A 20,284-nucleotide genomic window follows, 5' to 3' on the forward strand; every position below is an offset into this window, starting at 1 on the left:
CCTCTATTTTGTGAAAGTAAGAAATGAGTTGTCCTCCTTTGAAGTTTTTCAGTGTCCTCAAGTCTTTTCTAATTGGTAAGAATACTGTACCATGTAAAAATATTCCAGAAGAGGTGGACAAGCACAGTGGAGGCAGCCTCTGTAGCAGGTGTCTTGCATCTTCCAACTGGTCTGTCAGTAAAACAGTCTTTGGTTGACCTTCCCTACAATATTTTCTTGGGGATGATTGTATTTACATTGTTTGTAATTGTTGAGTTCGTGTGATGCACAGTGAGATTGACAATGAAGTGAGGCTGTAGATTGTGAACGGGTGACAGTACAGAGGAAAGGGAGTATGTCGGGTAGGCGGTGTGGACTGTGCAGTAAGTTAGCAGAGATTGAGGCCAGAAAGATTATAAGCATAAAGGATGTGTTGCAAGGATAGATCCCATCTGTGTAGTTCAGAAAATGTGATGCTGAAGTGAAGGATCCAGGCAGCAAGTGTTATGGAGTAGCCATGGAACTTGAGTGTGTTGTACTCAACAGGATGTTCTGCCACTGGAAGGTCAACTTAACTATCAGCCACAGTTTTGTGGACAGCTGATTGGTGGTCATGTCTACATAAAGTGCTGTGCAGAAATTGCACCAAAGCCGGTATATGACAAGGGTGCTTCCATAGGTGGCCCTGCATCTGACAGGATCAAATAAGTCTGTGATAGGACTAGAGTAGGACATTCTGGGGAGATTGAATTGGACAGGTCTTGCACTTAGGTCTTCTTCAGGGATATGGCCTTTGCAGCAGGGGTTTGGGAGTGGGACTGGCATAGGACCTAGATGTTGCATAGGTTGAGTGAGCAGTGAGATATCATTTCAGGAGTAATAGAAAGGATTGGTGGTAGAACGTCTCTCATTTTCCAGGATTCGTAACAGATAGTTGAAGTTGTGTTGAAGGATGTAGTTCAGTTTTTCCAGTCTGCAGTGTCCTTTTTGGCTGGTTTTTGTTTTTGTGGATGGTGGGAGGATTAAGTGTGTATGAGGATGTGGTGCAGGAAACGTATTTGCTGACTAGTTTTTTTTTTTTTGGGGGGGGGGGGGGGGGGGTGTCGGCAGATGCCTGTCTGTGAAGGCCTTCAGCATACTGGGCAATGGAATTCTCGACACTGCAGATACAACATCCACGGCTGGTCAGGCTAAATGGGAGTGATTTTTTGAAGTCTGTTACTCATGCTTGTTTTATAGATTCAAATATAAATTTCAGAATAAGAAAAATTCCAAGTTGTATCTACATTGCCTGTAATTGTTGAGTTTGTGCGATGCACAATGAGATTGACAATGAAGTGGGGCTGTAGATTGTGAAGGGGTGAAGAACGGCAACAACTCATGTATATGTGGTGCATAGGCACATGTAATGAGCCTGAGACTGGACTAGCTTTTGAGGTAGTGTTATTTTTTTGTGTAAGTACATTAGCGATCACACCTGATGACACTGGTGCCCAAATGTGCTGCAAGTGGATGCATGTGAGTGAATGTTTGTGTGAAAATATAAGATCAATTTTCTCTAGAGCCATGAATGAACATGTAAATAATGTGGTAACTGGTGTACTTTCTCCCAAAGAACTATTTCAGTGTATGGTGTAAGAATTGACAGTTACAGTATTGTGAGACAGTTCCCTGTTCCAGTGAAATGCCGACTTCAGACAGACAGTCACTTCTGCCTTTATTGTGAACATTTATTCTGACACTCTTCAACATGTAACACCATTGGTGATGCATAACATCTCTATTCATCATATTTGTTCTGTATACAACACCCAGGATAAAATATTCCAGAGGTAAAATAGACCCTTCATTGAGATCTCTGGGCAGGCGCTACTCAGGATGTTGTCATCAGAACATAGGAAATGAGTGACTAAAGAAGGAAATGAGTTTTGCTATTTGGGAAGCAAAATGACTGACAGTAACTGAAGTGGAAAGAATATAAATTGCAGATTTGCAGTGGCAAAAAAATCTTTTTATGAAAAAAAGAAAAATGTTGGTGTATAATGTAGTGAATTTAAGTTTTAGGAAACTTTTTCTGGTAGTATTTGTCTTGTGTGTAGCTTTGTATGATAAATAGTATAAACAAAAAGAGAGTAGAAACTTTTGAAAAATGGGTATTACAAGAGAATGCTGAAGATTAGATACATGGAAACTCTAATAACTCGTACAAAGTGATGTACCCTCCGCCATGAACTTCAGTGGTTTGCAGTGAATAGATGTAGATGGGTAACTAATAAAAAAGTGCTGAATGTAATAGGGAGAAAGGAAATTTATTGTGTAATTCAGTACTGGAGAGAAGTGTGGAGGGTAAAAATTATGATGTGATATCAAGTCTTGACTACAGTAAGCAGGTTTAAATGGATGTAGGTTGGAATAGTTATGCAGAGATGATGAGATTTATGCAAGTTAGACTAACATGGAGAGCTGCATCAATCCAGTCTTTGAACTGACGAAGAGCAACAATAAACCAATGTAATTTCGGATCAGTCTTTGGCTATAGTAACTTTCATTGCAGAAGAACTTTTGTAAACATTTTACTTCGGGCATCCTGTAATGTGCGTTGTGTCTATTTCTACCAGCAGTAGAAGTGGGCGTTTGAAGGTTCAGGCAGTACTCAGGAGAATTTACAGATTGGTCCTGGTTTCTGTAGTGCTGTTATATAGGATGTGCATACTAAATATATGTATCAGGAGTCAATGAAGCTTTGATGTTATATTTCACTGTGTCAGGTGTCTATTTTGGGTTTCCTAATCTGAATTTAACGTTAACATTAACTTTAGATATGTGTGTTAACTTTAGATATGTGCCAATTTTAATGGTATAAATTGGTGTCTTTGTCTTTATTTTATTTATTTACTTTTTTTTGTAAATAATTTTTTTTTTTTTTTTTTTTTAGGTCTTGATGCAGGCATCACTGATACTTGCTACAGCAGTGTATGCAGTGGCAGCCATAATGGCAGCCATTGCTTGTTTTCTACTGCCAGTTGAAACTCAAGGAAAGGAGATGAAGGATGCTGTTGCATCCAGACGAAATCCTTCTCCTCGTTGACGCTGCATAGTAATTTAGAGTAATTTGTTAGTTATAGAAGTAGATGAAATTACAAGTCTCATCAAAGATCATGTGATACCGGGAATTGGGAGCCCCATAGAAATGTTATATGGGGTGACACAGTAATTATTGTGTTGCTGCTGTAGTGGCCAAGAAAGACCAAAAATGGGAAGCAGTGGATCATAAACTTGATATTAACATTTCTTTATTATTAAGAGCTTGACAGCATAGTTGATTAAGCATGAGAAAATTATTATATATTACTTATTGATGTGCCTGTTATAGACTAGAGTTCAGAAGTGCTAAAACTGGAATGAGAATTCATTGCAGCTATTTTTTTTTAATATCTTCAGATTTTGTGCATATAGACCAGAAACTGGTATCAGAAACAGTGCTGAACTATGAGTTTATCTCATTTATTTTTTCATGACTTGGTCAGTGACAAAAAAGAGCATAAATTACCAGGCGTACAATATTTTACAACAGTAAAATAGGACAAAGGAGCAAAATCTTCTGTCGTAGTGGTGCTAACAATTTTGTGAAGCACCTGACACTCTGCGATTAATGAAAAGCTCATTAAAACTGCAGAATTACATGATGCTTTTTTAAAATCTATGTGTAAAGATCTTGATGTGGCAAGATACTGTAATCATCTCTCCTTCTCATTTGGGTTCACAACAGTTTTGGTAGGATTCCTTATTCTTGTTTTGGCAGGATTCCTTATTCTTGTTTTGGTTAAGGTGGTGTTAGGAGAGATATTTTGGGACACTACATTGAAGATGAAAATGAGAGATGTAGACAGTTCATATAAAATTGCCAAGTATTATTTTACAATTTCATTGATTCATAATTATGCTGTGCCAACAACTCATGTTTACCACATTTCAATTTTCTTGAAAAAATTTCTTAAATCATCCATGGGATGTGTCAAGGGCATGTGGCGGCAAAGAAACAAGCATATCATCTTTGAGTTCAGATGAAAAAATGACTTTCACAAGGTGAAATCCGAAAGTCAGCTTGCCTGTTAACATGCCTAACAAAGTTAAAACAGTCATAGACTTTGTATTTTGTTAGGTACACATACCAAAGACTGGATGACCTGTCCTTATTCCACAGTTTCAACAGACTGTGAAAGTACTATGAATGTAATAAACATATTTACCCATCCATGAAGAACTAGATTGGCGGTAACACATCAAAATCATTTTGTGGAAGCCAGAAAGTTGTTGTAATAGATAACAGTTTAATAACAAATGTTTCAAAAAGTATTACTAGATAACCTGTACTGCTGCACCCAAATGTAATCTCACTTCCATTTCTCTGAATTTTAATCATTGTGACATGTGGTAGCTGTCCTCCTTGTCATGTAGTCATGAATTTTTCCAGTATTATGTGTTAGAGTATTACATCATGCACACAACTGAATACTTTACTGATTCATTCAGTTTAACAAATGTTGCATTATAATAGGTAATGTTGAAATTGTGTGTACTAGCTGTACAATAACAATACAGAGCTCTTACCTCAGGGTGTGGAGTGAGATGAGTCATTTCTCAAAAAGTGTCTGAAATAGATTTATTTAATGTTGTGTATAAATATATTTTGTGCATGTTGTTTCTCATGTAAATAATTTCAGTGTAAAACAGTTGCATTTATTAGGTGTATCTTACAGTTGTATAACTGCAGCCATTGCTGAAATGGAAAGAAATAAGCTCAAGGGTTTGCCCTGTATGATTGTAGTTCCAGTGAGTTTTGTGTTCTGCCATAAGGGTTATGTCTTTGTGATTTGTGATTCTTACAGATGCAGCAAGGCTTTGAGACATATTATGAAATGAAATAAAGTAAAACAGTTAGTAGTCATGATAGTGCCCCCCCCCCCCCCTCTCTCTCTCTCTCTCTCTCTCTCTCTCTCTCTCTCTCTCTCTCTCTCTCTCTCTCTCTCTCTGTGTGTGTGTGTGTGTGTGTGTGTGTGTGTGTGTGTGTAGCCAATCTACATCTATTCAGAATGAGTCAGTGTACTGTGTGGGTGAAGGATATGTAGATACTAGTATCGCTTTCTCCTTCATTTATTCCTTTTGCAGTGGTCAGGAATTGTGACTGTTGATGCACTTCCATAAAAGTCTGAATTCAATTGTGATCATTATATGCAGTCTTTCTTTATTTCTTTCTTTCTTCACTCACAGAGTCTTTAAAGCCTTTTGTGATGCAAAAGGTCTTTCCTGTAATGTTCTTTTCCATCTGACTAGCCCACAACCATATTTATGTGGATGTTTTCAGTTTAAACAATTCTGGATGGATACCACCAAGAAATGAAATTTGGATTGGGTCTCAGTGCTCGATTGACAGTTTCTGTTTGTTATATAGTTAAGTGCAATCTAAAAGTACCAAATTACAAATACAAAAATAAAGTTTTACAAACAAAAATCACAAATTAATTAACAAATTTAATAAATATAACAAAAAATAATGCTTTGACATAGCAGTCCACATTCACAGGTCTATTTGAGTATTTGATGTTCTATTTGCAGCTTCAGCCATAGTTTGCGTAACATCACTCCATTTCCCACATTATCTTCTCATAGAGCACTATTGGACAGCGTTCTCTTTGGTCTGCTCTGCTGCTTTGCAGTCACATTCAGGACTATTCACGATTCCCCCATCTATGTTGCGTGGCCCCAAGTTCTGATGTGACTTTTTTGTATCTTGTTTAGATGACGTCAAATCTTCCTTGATGGCTTGGAACCTAATATCAGTATGATTGAAAGACTTCCATCTCTCTTTTCGTACTTCCTCCAGCAGAAAGGATTACACTGCAATGATACATTATCTCCCTTCAGAATATGAGGGACATCAGACAGGAGCATAGAGAGTTATCCAGTGTGCTGTGGATTGGAAGTACTCTTCGCAGTATGAAGCTTTTTGTTTTTCAGTTGTTGGCTGATCTCATTTGTGGCATGGAGCCAAGGTGTTGGTGTGGTTTTCAGCAGTCTAATTATAATATGTGCTGACTTGTATAGATGAGCATCTATTTTGTTGGAGCTTGACTGGCTATTGCCATGTCATAATTGTAGTATGCTTTCAGTGAGGTCATTACTGAGATATCAGGATTATAAAGGTTAAATAATAGGTGAGCTAGTATTTGTTATATGGTGGTTCATACCAGGCTCTTATGTGTTCTCGACGAGCCTGTTAAGCTTTTAGCAAGGAATCACTTTCTTTGGCTTCAGTACAATTCTATCTAGCCACAATGCATCTTCAGCAGCACTCATGTCCATGGTTGCAACAGCACTCATGCCCCAGCGTTGCAACTGATGTTTTTAGGTCTTACTGAACTCCTGATTCAGTGTCTGATTTGAAAGGCATGACTTTTTCACAGCAACTCTCTTTAGCTCTAAAGCCAGCTTGTTCATGAGGGACAACATTATCAGTCTGTTTTGGCATCCTAGAAGTAAAGATAACATCTCAATGAATAGTAGAAGCTTTGAGTCATGAACAGCCACACTGAGAGATTGAAAACTTCTCTAGCTTACACAGACATCTGTACTGCTGTGCAGGTTGTTGTTGTTGTTGTTGTTATTGTTGCTGCTGCTGCTGCTATTGCTGCTGCTGTTATTGTCTTCACTCCAAAGACTGTTGCTTTAATACAGCTTTCCACACTTCCCTATCCTGTGTAAGTCTCTTCATCTCTCTGAAACTGTTGCAGCATACATCCATTGAACCTGCTTACTATATTAAAGTATTGGTCTCCCCCTACAGTTTTTGCTTCTGCACCTCCATCCATCATCAATTTAACAATTTCTTGATGCTAGCCTCGTTGTATGATCGCTGCCTTGATTCCTCAGGATGTGTGAATTGATTCCATACAAGAATGCACAACCGATAAATACTTTCATAAAAATCTTTCTAATACTAAAGATTAAATTTAGTCCATCAATATTAATTCTCTCTTCCAGGAAAATTTTTCCTGCCGTTGCCTGTCTACAATTTATATTCTCTTTACTCCTGGCATAATTAGTTACTTTGATAAGTGAACAGCATATCTCATCTACTACTATATCTGATTTCCTAATCTAATTACGACAGCACTAGATGACATATTTTGACTGCACTCCATTTACAGCTATAATGAATATTGGATATGTGGTCTTATATTCAGTAAGCATATATTTTAAATGCAGCATAACAATCTGGAACTGTGTCGGAAGTTGCAGTAAGACAAAAAATGTGGAATCAGCAAGGCTCCCCCACCTGAAACCAATTGGATCTAAAGACCAAAAAGAATAAGATTGATTTTGCATGGACAGTGCTTGTGGGATGTATGTTGATTCTTGGAGGTGTTCTCTTACAGAGTGATGGACATGTCATGTTTTGTAATCCTGCGACAAACTGCTGCCGGTGATGTATCTGTGTGAAACTGTGAAACCCTCTTTCCTTCTTTAAACTATGCCTTCTACTAATCATGCAGGATGCTCTTTTTAATTCAGATATTTGTGACGGACTGCTACTAGAAGAGTGCTCATTTGTTTTGCTTAATGTGTACAGAACCTAACAGGTATTCCATGAAGCCCAATAATCTGTTCATGAAGACTTGCCTATCTGAAATTTCTATATTCCTGTAACATTCAAAACGAGAAACTGTACTCAGTAAAGCAGTTTAGCATTTTGCTCTTTAATTTATCACAGCCAGTGTTATCAATAAAGTAGAGGAATATAATGTGACTGGCTCTACATAAGGCAAAAACTTCTATTGTTCAACTTAATATATTTTTCAGAACGTAAATGCATTTGTGGAAAATAGTTAGGAGAACTGCACACAAATACTTGAAGGTGAGCTTATGATACTGTAAGGACTGATTTATATGTTTTAATATTGTGATGAGATTTAGACATTTGTAATACTGGTATCCATTAATTTATGTAGTCTTAGACTGCCTCTGTGAAACAGAGAAGGGTATGGACACAGTGGTCATACCTGTTTAGCATTTTGGCTACATATTATCTGTTGAGAAATTTGTTAAATTTTATATATTTCCTGATCACTGTGCTTGGTTACTGCTACATGTGGAGTAAAAAGTTGTGCACAGGACTTAAAATTTGCAGCATTCCAAAGAGAAAGAAGTTATTTGTGTGCTAAGCTGTGTTATATGCTACAGGGTATATGCCCCTGTTCTTCATAAGTTACCATTGAAATTATGGTGTGTGTGCATTATTTGTCATAACAACATGTTATATTGGGGAAGCTTTTTAATTAAAATATGCGGTATCAGAAAATTTTATGCCTGCCATGTACTAAATCGTAAAAAATTCCATTAATCTTACAATAATAGTTTTACAGTTGTTCATTAAATAAGTAAAAGAGTTTGTAAGAATATGTTAAGAGAGTTGATTGATATGAGAACTGGAAGTACAGTATTAATCATTAATCGTCACTTTCTCAGCAACTACAAAGCTGCATTGTTTTATAATATCTGATGAGTATTTAACTGAATAACCAGGTATTGCTGTTGCTACAACTTATTTTTAAAATTTATAATACACACTGTGCAGAAGACTTACATGTTGACCAAAGAGTATATTTAAGGGATGGTTTATTTTTGTGTAACATGAGTAGGTTTGTTCTTTTACATTGTTAAGCCACAGACAAAAAGCTGTAGGTTATAAAATGGATCTTTCATATCACTGCAGTATATGTGCTATTGCGAAACTTCCTGGCAGACTAAACCGGTCAGCTATATAGGAGCTCAGACATGGAATCCTGCCTTATCAATTGGGTGATCCAAGTAGGACTCTCAAACTATTTTCACAGGTTTAATTATGCCAGTTGTTGAGTTTGCCCATTAACTGTTCAGTGATAAATTTTGTGTTATTGATGGTCTCATTCATGTATATGGTTTGCAAGGCTGCCATAACCAGAGATATATTGTGGAAACTTTGATTCATCTGCCACTGCTACCAATTTGGAGGAGGATTCTAAAACTCTTTCTATTCAGCAATAAATTTCCATTCAGCAGTAAAATCGGTGGAAGAAAACTCCCATTATGAATGTGTACTGGCCATCTTAAAGTACAAAATATGAAATTCATATCTGGAAAAGGATGGATTCCTTCTCAGTGTAAAGATGACCTCTTAAGTTGCAGATGGGCACAACAAAAAGACCATTGCACATTACAGCTTTCAGTCAAAGCCAATTTGGAGATGCTGGTGGTAAGTGTAAAGTGTTCATGAGGTGTGTGTGTGTGTGTGTGTGTGTGTGTGTGTGTGTGTTTTGTGTGCTGAAGAAGGCTTTGGCCAAAAACCATAATGAGTAACAGTCTCTTTGTTGTGCCTGTCTAAAACTGAGAAGGTCACATTGTGGTGAATAACAATCTGTTCTTTTCCTAATATTGTTGGTATTCCAACCTGGAGTTCCCATTATTTGAAATTCATACCTGTATGTAAGTAATACATTATTGTCACTGACTGGTTACATCCCGTTAGTAAGCTTCCATATATTCAACACATCCACATAATATTACTTAATATGTCATTTGCTTGTACTACTCTGATTGTAAATGGTTGTTTATATTTGCTTAACCCACAAATTGCAACAACTGTGGTATCCCTTATTGGTAGCAGTGCTCACCTGTGAAATGGTACACAATGAAAGCACGTTTTATATCATACAAGTTATGCTAAGGGATTTTTGTACGAATGTTGAAACATTTTTGTGCATTTAAAACACTCAGCAGCATATCTTTCTGCACTTGCACCCCTGGGAGGAAAGAGTGCTAGTCCAGTAAGATGTCGGGGTTCCGGGTTTGATTTCTGGCTGGGTTGGGGATTTTCTCTGCTCAGGGACTGCGTGTTTGTGTTGTCCTTACCATTCCATCATCATTCATGAAAGTGGCTAGATTGGACAGTGTACATTCTGAGAATTTGTACAGGTGCTGATGACCGCGCAGTTGAGCGCCCCACAAATGAATCATCATCATCATCATCATCATCATCATTATCATCCAGTAAGATGTGCAGGAGAGATTCTGTTAAGTTTGGAAACAATGAGAGGAAACATAGGTTCTGGCTTTGCATCCCAGTCCAGAAAGAAATTGTAAACTGCCAGGAAGTTTCAATTTGTAGATTATAGGTTTCTTTGTTTACAGGGAGAAGTGAAATATCTCTCTCTCTCTCTCTCTCTCTCTCTCTCTCTCTCTCTTTTTGAGGGGGGGAGGGGGGCAGGGGAGAGGTATTATATAAAGGTGGGTGGGAGAAAGTTTGAGACATTTTATCCATAACTGTCTTCATGGGTTTACTAATGGGTGCCTATGTATCTTCCCTTTTTCCCCCTCATCTGGATTTTGTATTTATGAATTGTTCCTCCACCTGAGTTGCATCCCTGCTGTATGCAATTAGTAGCTCTCGCCTATAACGCATGCTTTCGGACAAAGCCAGAAGCAAGAATTTTGGTTATTTTTTGTAATTTGCTTTATAAAAAAAATTGCCATTTCATTTGCAAACAGAACCACAATCTCTTAACACAGTTGTTTAAATCTTCATGTCTGCTAAATTACGATGGAAGCTGCTAATTCCAAAAACTGTATGTAATAGAAATGTTCCTTTAATGTTGTTGCTTATTTTGATATTATGTCTTTGTATAATAATAGCACTTTGTTTTCTTTATAATAATATTTATTTAAGAATATTAAACCTTAAAATGATAAAGTACAAAAAGCTTCTCTTCCATTTGTAGCTTTAACAGGACATTAGTCCTTCTTTAGAAAATAGAAGGTTTGTTGTACATTGGTTTTTTAATAAAAATATTTTTCAGACTGTTTAATTGTGCTTTTTTATAACGATGCTCTTAACTCTACTTCAGTCTCTGCAAGAAGTTCATAACAGTATGTGCGATGTGCAGAATGTGATGCTTTGCTTATAGGTCTTGTTATGCAGTATTGGAAAAAAACTGTATTTGTCTTGTAAATAGTTAATCCTGGGTTCGTAATGACTTTTCCAATCTGAATCTGCAACAGCCCAAATTTTGAAAAACTGAAATAATTGTACATTCCATGCAGCTGCTCCACTTGATATACAGTTATTTTGTACAGTCTTTTTACAACTGGGAGTACAGTGTTCAGAATTATCTTTGATAGAAAAAAGTACACATTGTTTATTGCAACATCTTTCTGTTCATCCTGTTTTTTCTTCTTTGAAAATTGTTTTTGATGTTTAATGTGTCTTATTGCTATTTTTTTAGTTCAAAAGTTGGAATCAGTATTCCCCATTTTTCAGTTGTGGTAAATTAAGAATAGTCACAGAATCTGTCATATATGCTTATGCTGTAAATGTGTTTTAAACTTCTTTTTTTAACAGGATAGAGGGAAATCTTGGTTTGAATAGAAGCAGAAAGACATTGTGAAAGCCAATAATTCATCACATCAAATAGCCAGTGAGCAACAAACAGGTGTGGAAATTAGGTGATAGATAACTGGTACTACAATCAAAGTCTTGAACTTCAGAGAGTGCTTGTAAACTTGCAAACAGGAAAGGAGCCTCCCTGAAGAGAACTAAAATTACGATAATGTGGGAACAATTAGTTACTGGCCAATATTTCCATTCCAATAGCACAAATGGAAAATTAATTCAAACAGACAGTCCTCTTTAAAGCCTATCATATGTGCTTCATCAATAAATAATGCAGATTTATCAGCAGCTAAAGAACAACTGCCACATAATATATGTTAGACAACAAATGTGCTCTTTTGTGCATTAAAGAAACAGACAGAGATGGCCTGCAAAATCATTCAGAAATCGTGCTGATAGCTGAAAGGCTTGGTGGGCAGTATAGAAGTATCTATTACACCAAAACAAATGACACCGAGATCATATCAGCACTGTTTATCTGTGTATAAACCTCCACATGAAGAATTCAGCTTAACTCCACCTACAGATTGTGAGGGCCAATTCTGACTGCCGCAGAACCATGTGGAGCTGTACTAGGGATGGCAACAGTTAATCTCTTCTGTCATTGGGCTGAAACCCAAAACATCTCCCTTATGTGCAACAGCAGATGATGGTAGAAAAGTTATGAGGTTATAACCCTGATTTACTCGTTGCAAGTGAAGACATAGTGTAGCAGTGCTTACTCTATGTTTACATCTGTGTTAGAAAGTCAACATGGCTCAATAATGTACCAGATGTAAGGCCCATTTTATTTGTTTATAAAGGAACTACAACTTAAAAAAGACTGGTTCGAAAAAAAGTTTCTTCTATGCAGGATGAAAAGATTAGTGCAGTTCCTCCAAACCCTGACAAAAGTAGGTAACATAGACACTCAGATACTGCTTAAGATCAGTACTTCAGGAGGATGCGAAACAGACTACTTATGAAGATTAACACCTGAAACAGCTGCCTTGTTAAAAAGACCTGTACAAACATTCTGATAAAGGTCCTTTCATAGAATTCCAAGGCCAGATAAGCAGAAAGAAGAAACAGAGAAATGGCTTGCCGTGAGTAATTGTGTTAGCACCAGGTTTAACATTATGTATAAATGATCACCCCTTCCTGAAGGGACCTAAAGTTTCATCTATGCAGACAATTCAGTTACCACTGCATAAGGCAAAAAATTGGAGACAGCAGAAACTTAGACTGGCCTAGACACAGTCTCTGTATACTATGAAAGGAACCAGCCTCATTAAAAACATGTGTTTTTCTGAAGAACAGAGAGACAAAAAAGTGTTTCTGCATCTCAGTCTAGACGTATACTTCAGACTGCTGTACAGAGCATGAGGAAGGTACCTGGTGCCCATCTATTAATTTTCTGTGCTGTCCCATTCGCATACTGAATCCTAATGTGTCATATTGTAATGATTCATGTTTGAGTGTATGATGGTGGCTGCAGAATGGTTGCAGTTATAGGTTCACCAGATTTATGTAGCAGGGTTTGACAAGAACCATGTCACATTTCTTCCAGAGATTCTGATTTAAGTTCCTTGAGCATATCTGTTATACTTTTGTATAGACTATACAAATCTGTTACAATCCTAGCAGCATATTTCTGAATTCATTTCATGCCTGTTGTCAAACTACTTCGTGGGGACTCCAACGTTGAACAATGCTCTCACTAACTATAGTGCCTTGTATGTATTTTCCTGTACACCTGCAGAATGATGGCTGAAACCTGAGGTTGATAGCAGAGAGATTTTTGGGGGAAATTTAAGCATACATCGAAACAATAGGCAAACGGGAAATGGTGGTGGTGTATTTGTCGTAGTAGACAAGGAACTCAAATCCACCGAGGTAGAAATTGAAGATGCATGTGAGATAGTTTTGGCAAGACTCAATATCAGGGGTGGACCTAAAATGTTGGTTGGATCCTTCTATCACCCACCAAATTCATCTCATAATGTAACCAAAAACTTTAGAGCAAACCTCAGTTCACTCGTACGTAAGTTCCCCAATCATACTGTTATCGTCTGAGGAGAATTTTATCATCCAACAATTAATTGGGAAAATTACAGCTTTGTTAGTGGTGAGCGTGATAAGACATTCTGTGAAACTTCACTAAATGCCTTCTCTGAAAACTACCTAGAACAGATAGAGAGGAACCCCACTCATGATGGAAATATATTGGATCTAATGGCAACAAATAGACCTGACCTCTTTGAGCATGTCCACATCGAAACTGGTATCAGTGACCATGAAGTGGTTGTGGCAACAATGATTACCTAAGTAAAAACGACAACTAAAACAAGCAAAAAGATTATATGTTCCATAAACTAGAAAAGAAACAGGTACTGTCATATCTCATTGAGGAACTTGAAACTTTCCACACAGGTCTGAAGCATGTAGAGGAGCTCTGGCTCAAATTTAAAAGAATGGTTGACAATGCACTGGATAGATATGTATCCAGTAGAACAGTTCATAATGGTAGGGAACCTCCATGGTCTACAGTCAGTGTAAAGAAAAGGAGATTACTGCATAATAGATGTAAAACAAAGTGTAGAACTATAGATGGAGAGAGATACTGAATGAAACATTTAGCTGTTAAGAGAGCAATGTGCGATGCCTTCAATGACTACCAAAGGAGAATATTGTCAAGAGACGTTTCACAGAACTCGAAATTTTGGTCATATGTAAAGGCTGTTAGTGGCACCAAAGTCATTATCCAGTCCCTAGTGAATGAGACAGGACCTGGAATTGAGCATATCAAAGAAAAGCTGAAATGTATAACTCCATTTTCAAATGTACCTTTACAAAGGAAAACAGAGGAGAATTGCCCAATTTAATCCTCATACCACTGAAAAGATGAATTCAATAGTTATCTGGTATTGAGGAACAGCTGAAATTGTTAAAATCGAACAAATCTTCAGGCCCTGTCAGATTCTATACTGAATTTACAGCCGAGGTAGCCCCTCTTCTAACTATAATCTATCGTAGATCCCCCAAACAAAAAGCCATGTCCAATTCTTGGAAAAAGAGACAGGTCTCACACGTCTACAAGAAGAGTTTTAGAAGTGATCCACGAAACTACTGTTCAATATCCTTGACATCAAAGTGTTGCAGAATCTTAGAACACATTCTGAGCTCAAACATAATGAGGTATTTTGAACAGAATGACCTCCTCAATGCCAACCAGCATGGATTTCGAAAAAAATCGCTCATTTGAAACAACTCCCACTTTTCTTGCATGACATACTGAAATCTTTGGACCAAGGCAACCAGGTAGATGCAGTATTTCTTAATTTCCAAAAAGCATTTGATGCTGTACAGCACCTATGCTTATTGTCATAAGTATGACCATATGGGCTATCAAATGAGATTTGTGACTGGATTGAGGAGTTTTTGACAGGGAGGACACAGCATCTTGTCTTGGATGGAGAGTCACTATCAGATGTAGAAGTAACTTCTGGTGTGCCCCAGGGCAGTGTGTTTGGGGTTGGTGCTGTTCATATTGCATATTAATGATCTTGCAGACAATATTAATAGTAAAATCAGGCTTTTTGGAGAGGATGCAGTTATCTATAATGAAGTACTATCTGAAGGAAGCTGCATAAATATTCATTCAGATCTTGATAAGGAGATTAGCAACTTGCTTTAAATGTTCAGAAATGTCCAATGTGCACTTCACAAAATGAAAAAAATCTAGTATTCTATGACTATAATACTATATCAATGAGTCAGTTTTGGAATTGGCCAACTCATACAAATACCTGGGTGTTAATGCTTTATAGGTGTATATGGAATGAAATTATCACACAGGCTAAGTCATGGGTAAAGCAGGTGATAGACTTCTGTTATTGGTAGAATACTGGGAGATTGCTTACAAATCATTTGTGCCACTCGTTCTAGAATACCGCTCAAGTGTGTGGACCTGTACTAAATAGGACAAGCAGGGGATATTTAAAGTATATGGAGAAGGGCAGCACGAGTGGTCACAGGTATGTTTGATCCATGAGAGTGTGTCACAGAGATACTGAAGGAACTAAACTGGAAGGCTCTTGAAGATAGACGTAAGCTGTCCTGAGAAAGTCTACTAATAAAGTTTCAAGAACCAGCTTCAAGTGGTTACTCTAGAAATATACTACAACCCCCTACATATCACTCGCCTAGGGATTGTGAGAGTAAGATTAGACTAATTACTGCACATGCAGAGACATTCAAACAATCATTCTTCCTGTGCTCCATACATGAGTGGAACAGGAAGCAATCTTAATAACTGGTACAATGGAACGTATCCTTTGCCATGCACCTCATGGTGGTTTGCAGAGTGTAGATGTGGATATAGACGTAGATTTCCCAGAACCCTTTCAACAGATTTAAGTCTTCCATTCACCTTCCCTTACACAGATTTTGCATTGTTATTCTACTCCAGATTATTTCTTAGTATTACAGCTAAAAACTTATATGAGCTGATGTGCTCATGAAGTTCACCATTAGTCTTGTAATCAGATACTATCACATTGTTAAGGGCATATCTTACATTTATCGTAATTTGAAGAAGGCTGTTAATACACCAATGGACACTATGTTAAAATCTTTTTGTATTTCCTTAAGTCATCTCCTGAGATAGGAAAACATCAAATCACTGAGCATTACGTAGAGGCTATGTGGGACTGCACCTTGTGTTTTACGCAACACTGTCTGAACATAAAGCTGAGTGTATCTGCCAGAAAAAATATGCACAAATTATCAGGATCAACCTGGGGAGAAGAAGCAGAAACTGGGGAATTCTGAACTTGTTCTCTGCTACCTCACAGCTGAATATGTGTACCCCCTGAGTGGTGCAGATCCTGTCATGCAAAAGCAGTGGATATATCTTTCAGTGAGGCATGCTACATTATTACAGGCTGCTCAAGAACCATACCATCTGGAGGAGCTACATTGTCTCACTGGAAACACTCCCCCTGATATTCATTGAGAAGTTTTCCCTTTTGTCTCTTCTTTTGTAGCTACAACACCTAATTTCATTTTGTGATTCGCTACCAGCAAGCATGTTCACGTTACTTACGATAACTGAGGTGCTCGCAGCTGAACCACAGCAAACAAGACTGCAAATATGTCATGTTAGAACCCAGAAATGGTATCATGGAAGAAGGATGGACACCATGGAAATCATTTCTCCAAATCTGTATTGATTTCATAAGGAGAAAAAGTTATATCCAAAGGTGAAAGTCTCAGCGTGGAGTAATTTTCTTCCTTTCTTTCTTTTTTAAAAAAGTGGGGATGGATAGATCTCAGCCTGCTTCTTGCGGCACCACCTGTGCTCAGTGTTGTATACTATGGAGGACTTAAAATCTACAATCAGTGTACTTTGATTTTTGTTGTTTATCTGTAATAACATAACATTTCCAATATCCCTCTAAACATGATACACAGGCAAAACAAAAACACCACCACCAACTACTACCACTACTACTACTACTACTACTACTAGTGATATTGGAAGTTATTTTATTTATTGTTTAAAAACAAACTTCCAAAATCACTTACAGGATGTCTATGGAGGAAGACAGTTATAAAAAATTTAAATTGTACTGCAGTTATTCTGCTTTGCAAAAATGGAAACTGGCACGATAAAAAACTGTATCTATATAATTCTCCTTTCCATAATGTTCAACTATATATTAAATAAAATTAGCACCAACTGCATAAAAGAACTTTGGAGTTTTATCAGGCAAAGAAACAAGCTGAATTCAGGAGTCAGAATGTTGCTATTACAAAGCCACAGTCATAGCCTAACATTGTCTAACTAGACTTACAAGCTTCTAAATGTATGTATTTATAAATTTTTTTTGCCTTGTACTGTAACACGACAATGTATCCAGTACCCTCATGAAAGTGATTCACAAATCAGTAAAATTACTATTACAAGTGCATAGAGCACAATGGAACATTAGCAAGCTGTGAACAATATTATTTATCACATTTTATGAGATTCAAAGCTTTTGAGAAAGCTCTTGATTCTGTCCCAATCAAATCTGTGTTGATAATCGTTGATAAACAAGAAACTGATTCTTACTATTATATGTTTATAAATACAATACTAGGAGAAACTGAGTGGTAGGCAGAAACATTTAGAAATTAAGTCTTCTTTTAAGTGTGCCTGCCTGCAGCTCACACCACCTCTAAGTGGTGAGCAGGAATCTGCCCTAATTAATATTTTTATCTTATCCTAGCTTTTCTAGGATTTGATATTAGGAGAAAAGGATTACACTATCCATCACTCAGCCCTGATATGGCACAGAAAGGAGTGAGTTATTCAGCCATAAAAATTGTTGAATGATTGACCACAAAACATGCCAGTAACTTAGTAATGTGTAAGGAAATGTTAAAGCTTCCATTACATGTCATCAGAATGATGAAAAATCCAAAATTAAATTATTAAATTGAAGGAAGAGTCTGTCAAGATGATTTGATGTCATCACTACCTTTCTCATCATCATAGAAGGCATTTTCAGATCCTTAAACTCAAAACACAAAGAATACTTATTGCCAGTTTTAACTTTTGGCAGTGAGACTTTAATTATTAAAGCAAAAATCCATAGAAAAAAATAAGTTTCTTGGCGAAGAACTGAGATGCATGTTGCAAATAAGCAGGAAACAAACAAGTGAATCAGGAGATAGATTATATATCTACATATGTACTTTGCAAAGCAATGTAGCAGAAGGTCATTAGCATTGTATCACATGTTTGCATTTTTCCCATTACAATTGCATATGTAGAGTGGAATGAATGCCTCTCTTAAACACCTCAGCATGTGCTGTTGTGATTAGTCTAATCTTGTCTTTGCAGTACCTACAGGAGTGATATATAGGGGAATAGAACATATCAAGATTCATTAGTCAATACTGGTACTTGAAACATTCTATACAGCAGAGGAATTTTGAAACATTCTCTACAGCAGTGGAAGACATAATACAAATATTTTCAACAAAATTGTGCTTAAATTCTCAAATGACCTCTGTCTATGTCATATTGTATGAAGACAGGTGCTTTGCAAGAGCCAGTGTCATGAAAAAGCTTAAGTTCAAAGATAGTCTTAGGAGGGACCAATGTGAATGCAAGCTTTCTGATAAAAGGAGCTTCATGCAGTAATACCAATATAGGCACTTCAAGCATTATCATATGATTTGTCTGTATAATAAATATTATTGGAAAGTGACAATGGTATTGGTACCACTTCTGTTGTAAACACCAGTTGGAGTAGTTGAGGGAGGGAGAAAGTAAAAGAGAATGTGGCAAGCAAATGAAAAAAGACAGCCTTCTAATTGGGACCCCCCCCCCCTTTCTTTATGTAAGGAAATAGCAGTCATCTCAAGGAAAGCATAATAATTACTGAAAGTAAAGGTTCCAATAGCAGAAGCTTGAAACAATCTCTTAACTGCAGGGGAAAAAATGTTACTTAGGTGTCACTGAAGAGGAGAGGAGAGAGAGAGAGACAGTAACATCGATGGACATTAATGGGAAAGGTTAAGGCAACATAATCAAACTCACAGTCAAAGGCAATTATTTATAATATATTTCTCCCTAAAGTGCTCGCCTGTTGTCAAAACATGTAAAACAATTGTTCTAGATTCAGTGAGTTTAATTTTCAAGAAAGTGAGAGTTATTGTGAAAAATATGACTCGTAGTGATGTGTTTGACACCAAAGCAGATATAATCTTCATCTTATTCCTGGTAGCTGCAAAAACTTTGTAAGAAATCTCATTTGCATGCTCCCTGCTTGTAGCAGCTGCTACTCCAGATCATACTCTCAAACAACATACTTCAAGTCCTGACTTATCGATTTCTAATATATATATATCACGCGTACTAGGATTACTTCAAAGAATAACATCCAACACTAGCAATGTGGCACTGTCTTGCAAGATTTTTGTGGTAGAATTTGAGATACTATTTAAAAAACAAAGGATGATCCATTTCTCAAATGTAATTGGTATGAACTAATTGTTAATGATATTGAAACAAAAGCGAAACAAACAACCAATAAAAACTTGAATCTGTTCAGAATCCTCTTGCCAAGGAATGGCAGACTTACTGACGAGTAATCACAACTCAGATTTTCTAATCTCTTATTTTATCTGTAAAAATTTATGCTTTCCTCTCATTTAATGAGTGGTTTTGCATTTTACATGTGACAGATATGACCTCTTAATCTGACTAAATATGAAACAATCACAGTGTGCCTGGAGTCATTCAGTTAACTTTGACTCTATGGTGACTTCAAGGTCACTATTAATGCACAGGTAGTCATAGACACATTCATGCCTGGCGTATCAGTCTTGGTCAGCACATTTTAGACAGTACCTTTGTCAGACTCAGCCATTGTCTACAGCCAGCACAATTGTCACGTCTTCATGGTTTGCACCGAAGATTGACTCGTGGCACGCCACTGGAACCAGTTACATTCTTTGTTGGCCCTGGCTACCCTGGGGCTTGAGCAGGCCTAGTTGTGCTGACCTACCCTGGCGGTTGGAACTAAGTCAGCACGGACGACAGATTTGCCTCTTGGTGCAGGTGTTGATGCCTCCCATTGCACTGAACAGCGGGGTCAGAAGCAGAGTCTCCATCGCCAGTGCCCTTCCTCTTCAGTCCGTTGCCATCACTGTCTGTGTTGGTACCCCTCATAAAGGACTCTGATGTCCAGTGGTTCCTGATCCTCTACCTCCAGTTGGTGTCCACCAGTTGCACCAGATCCCTCAGGTGGTGGTGGTGGTGGTGGTGGTGGTGGTGGTAGTGTC

General features: G+C 37.4%; 1 protein-coding gene across 1 annotated transcript in view; it reads left to right on the forward strand.

The window, feature by feature from the left end:
• LOC124545090 (synaptic vesicle 2-related protein) overlaps positions 1–3,238 on the forward strand; it is a 95,053-nt gene extending 91,815 nt beyond the window's left edge. Inside the window, exon 13 of the mRNA XM_047123902.1 lies at positions 2,915–3,238. Coding sequence (XP_046979858.1) covers positions 2,915–3,067 — 153 coding nt within the window. The 3' untranslated portion in view covers positions 3,068–3,238. The remainder of the gene's footprint in view (positions 1–2,914) is intronic.
• Positions 3,239–20,284: the final 17,046 nt, after the last annotated feature.

The sequence above is a fragment of the Schistocerca americana genome, chromosome 8 (genome assembly GCF_021461395.2).
Source record: "Schistocerca americana isolate TAMUIC-IGC-003095 chromosome 8, iqSchAmer2.1, whole genome shotgun sequence".
NCBI lineage: Eukaryota > Metazoa > Arthropoda > Insecta > Orthoptera > Acrididae > Schistocerca > Schistocerca americana.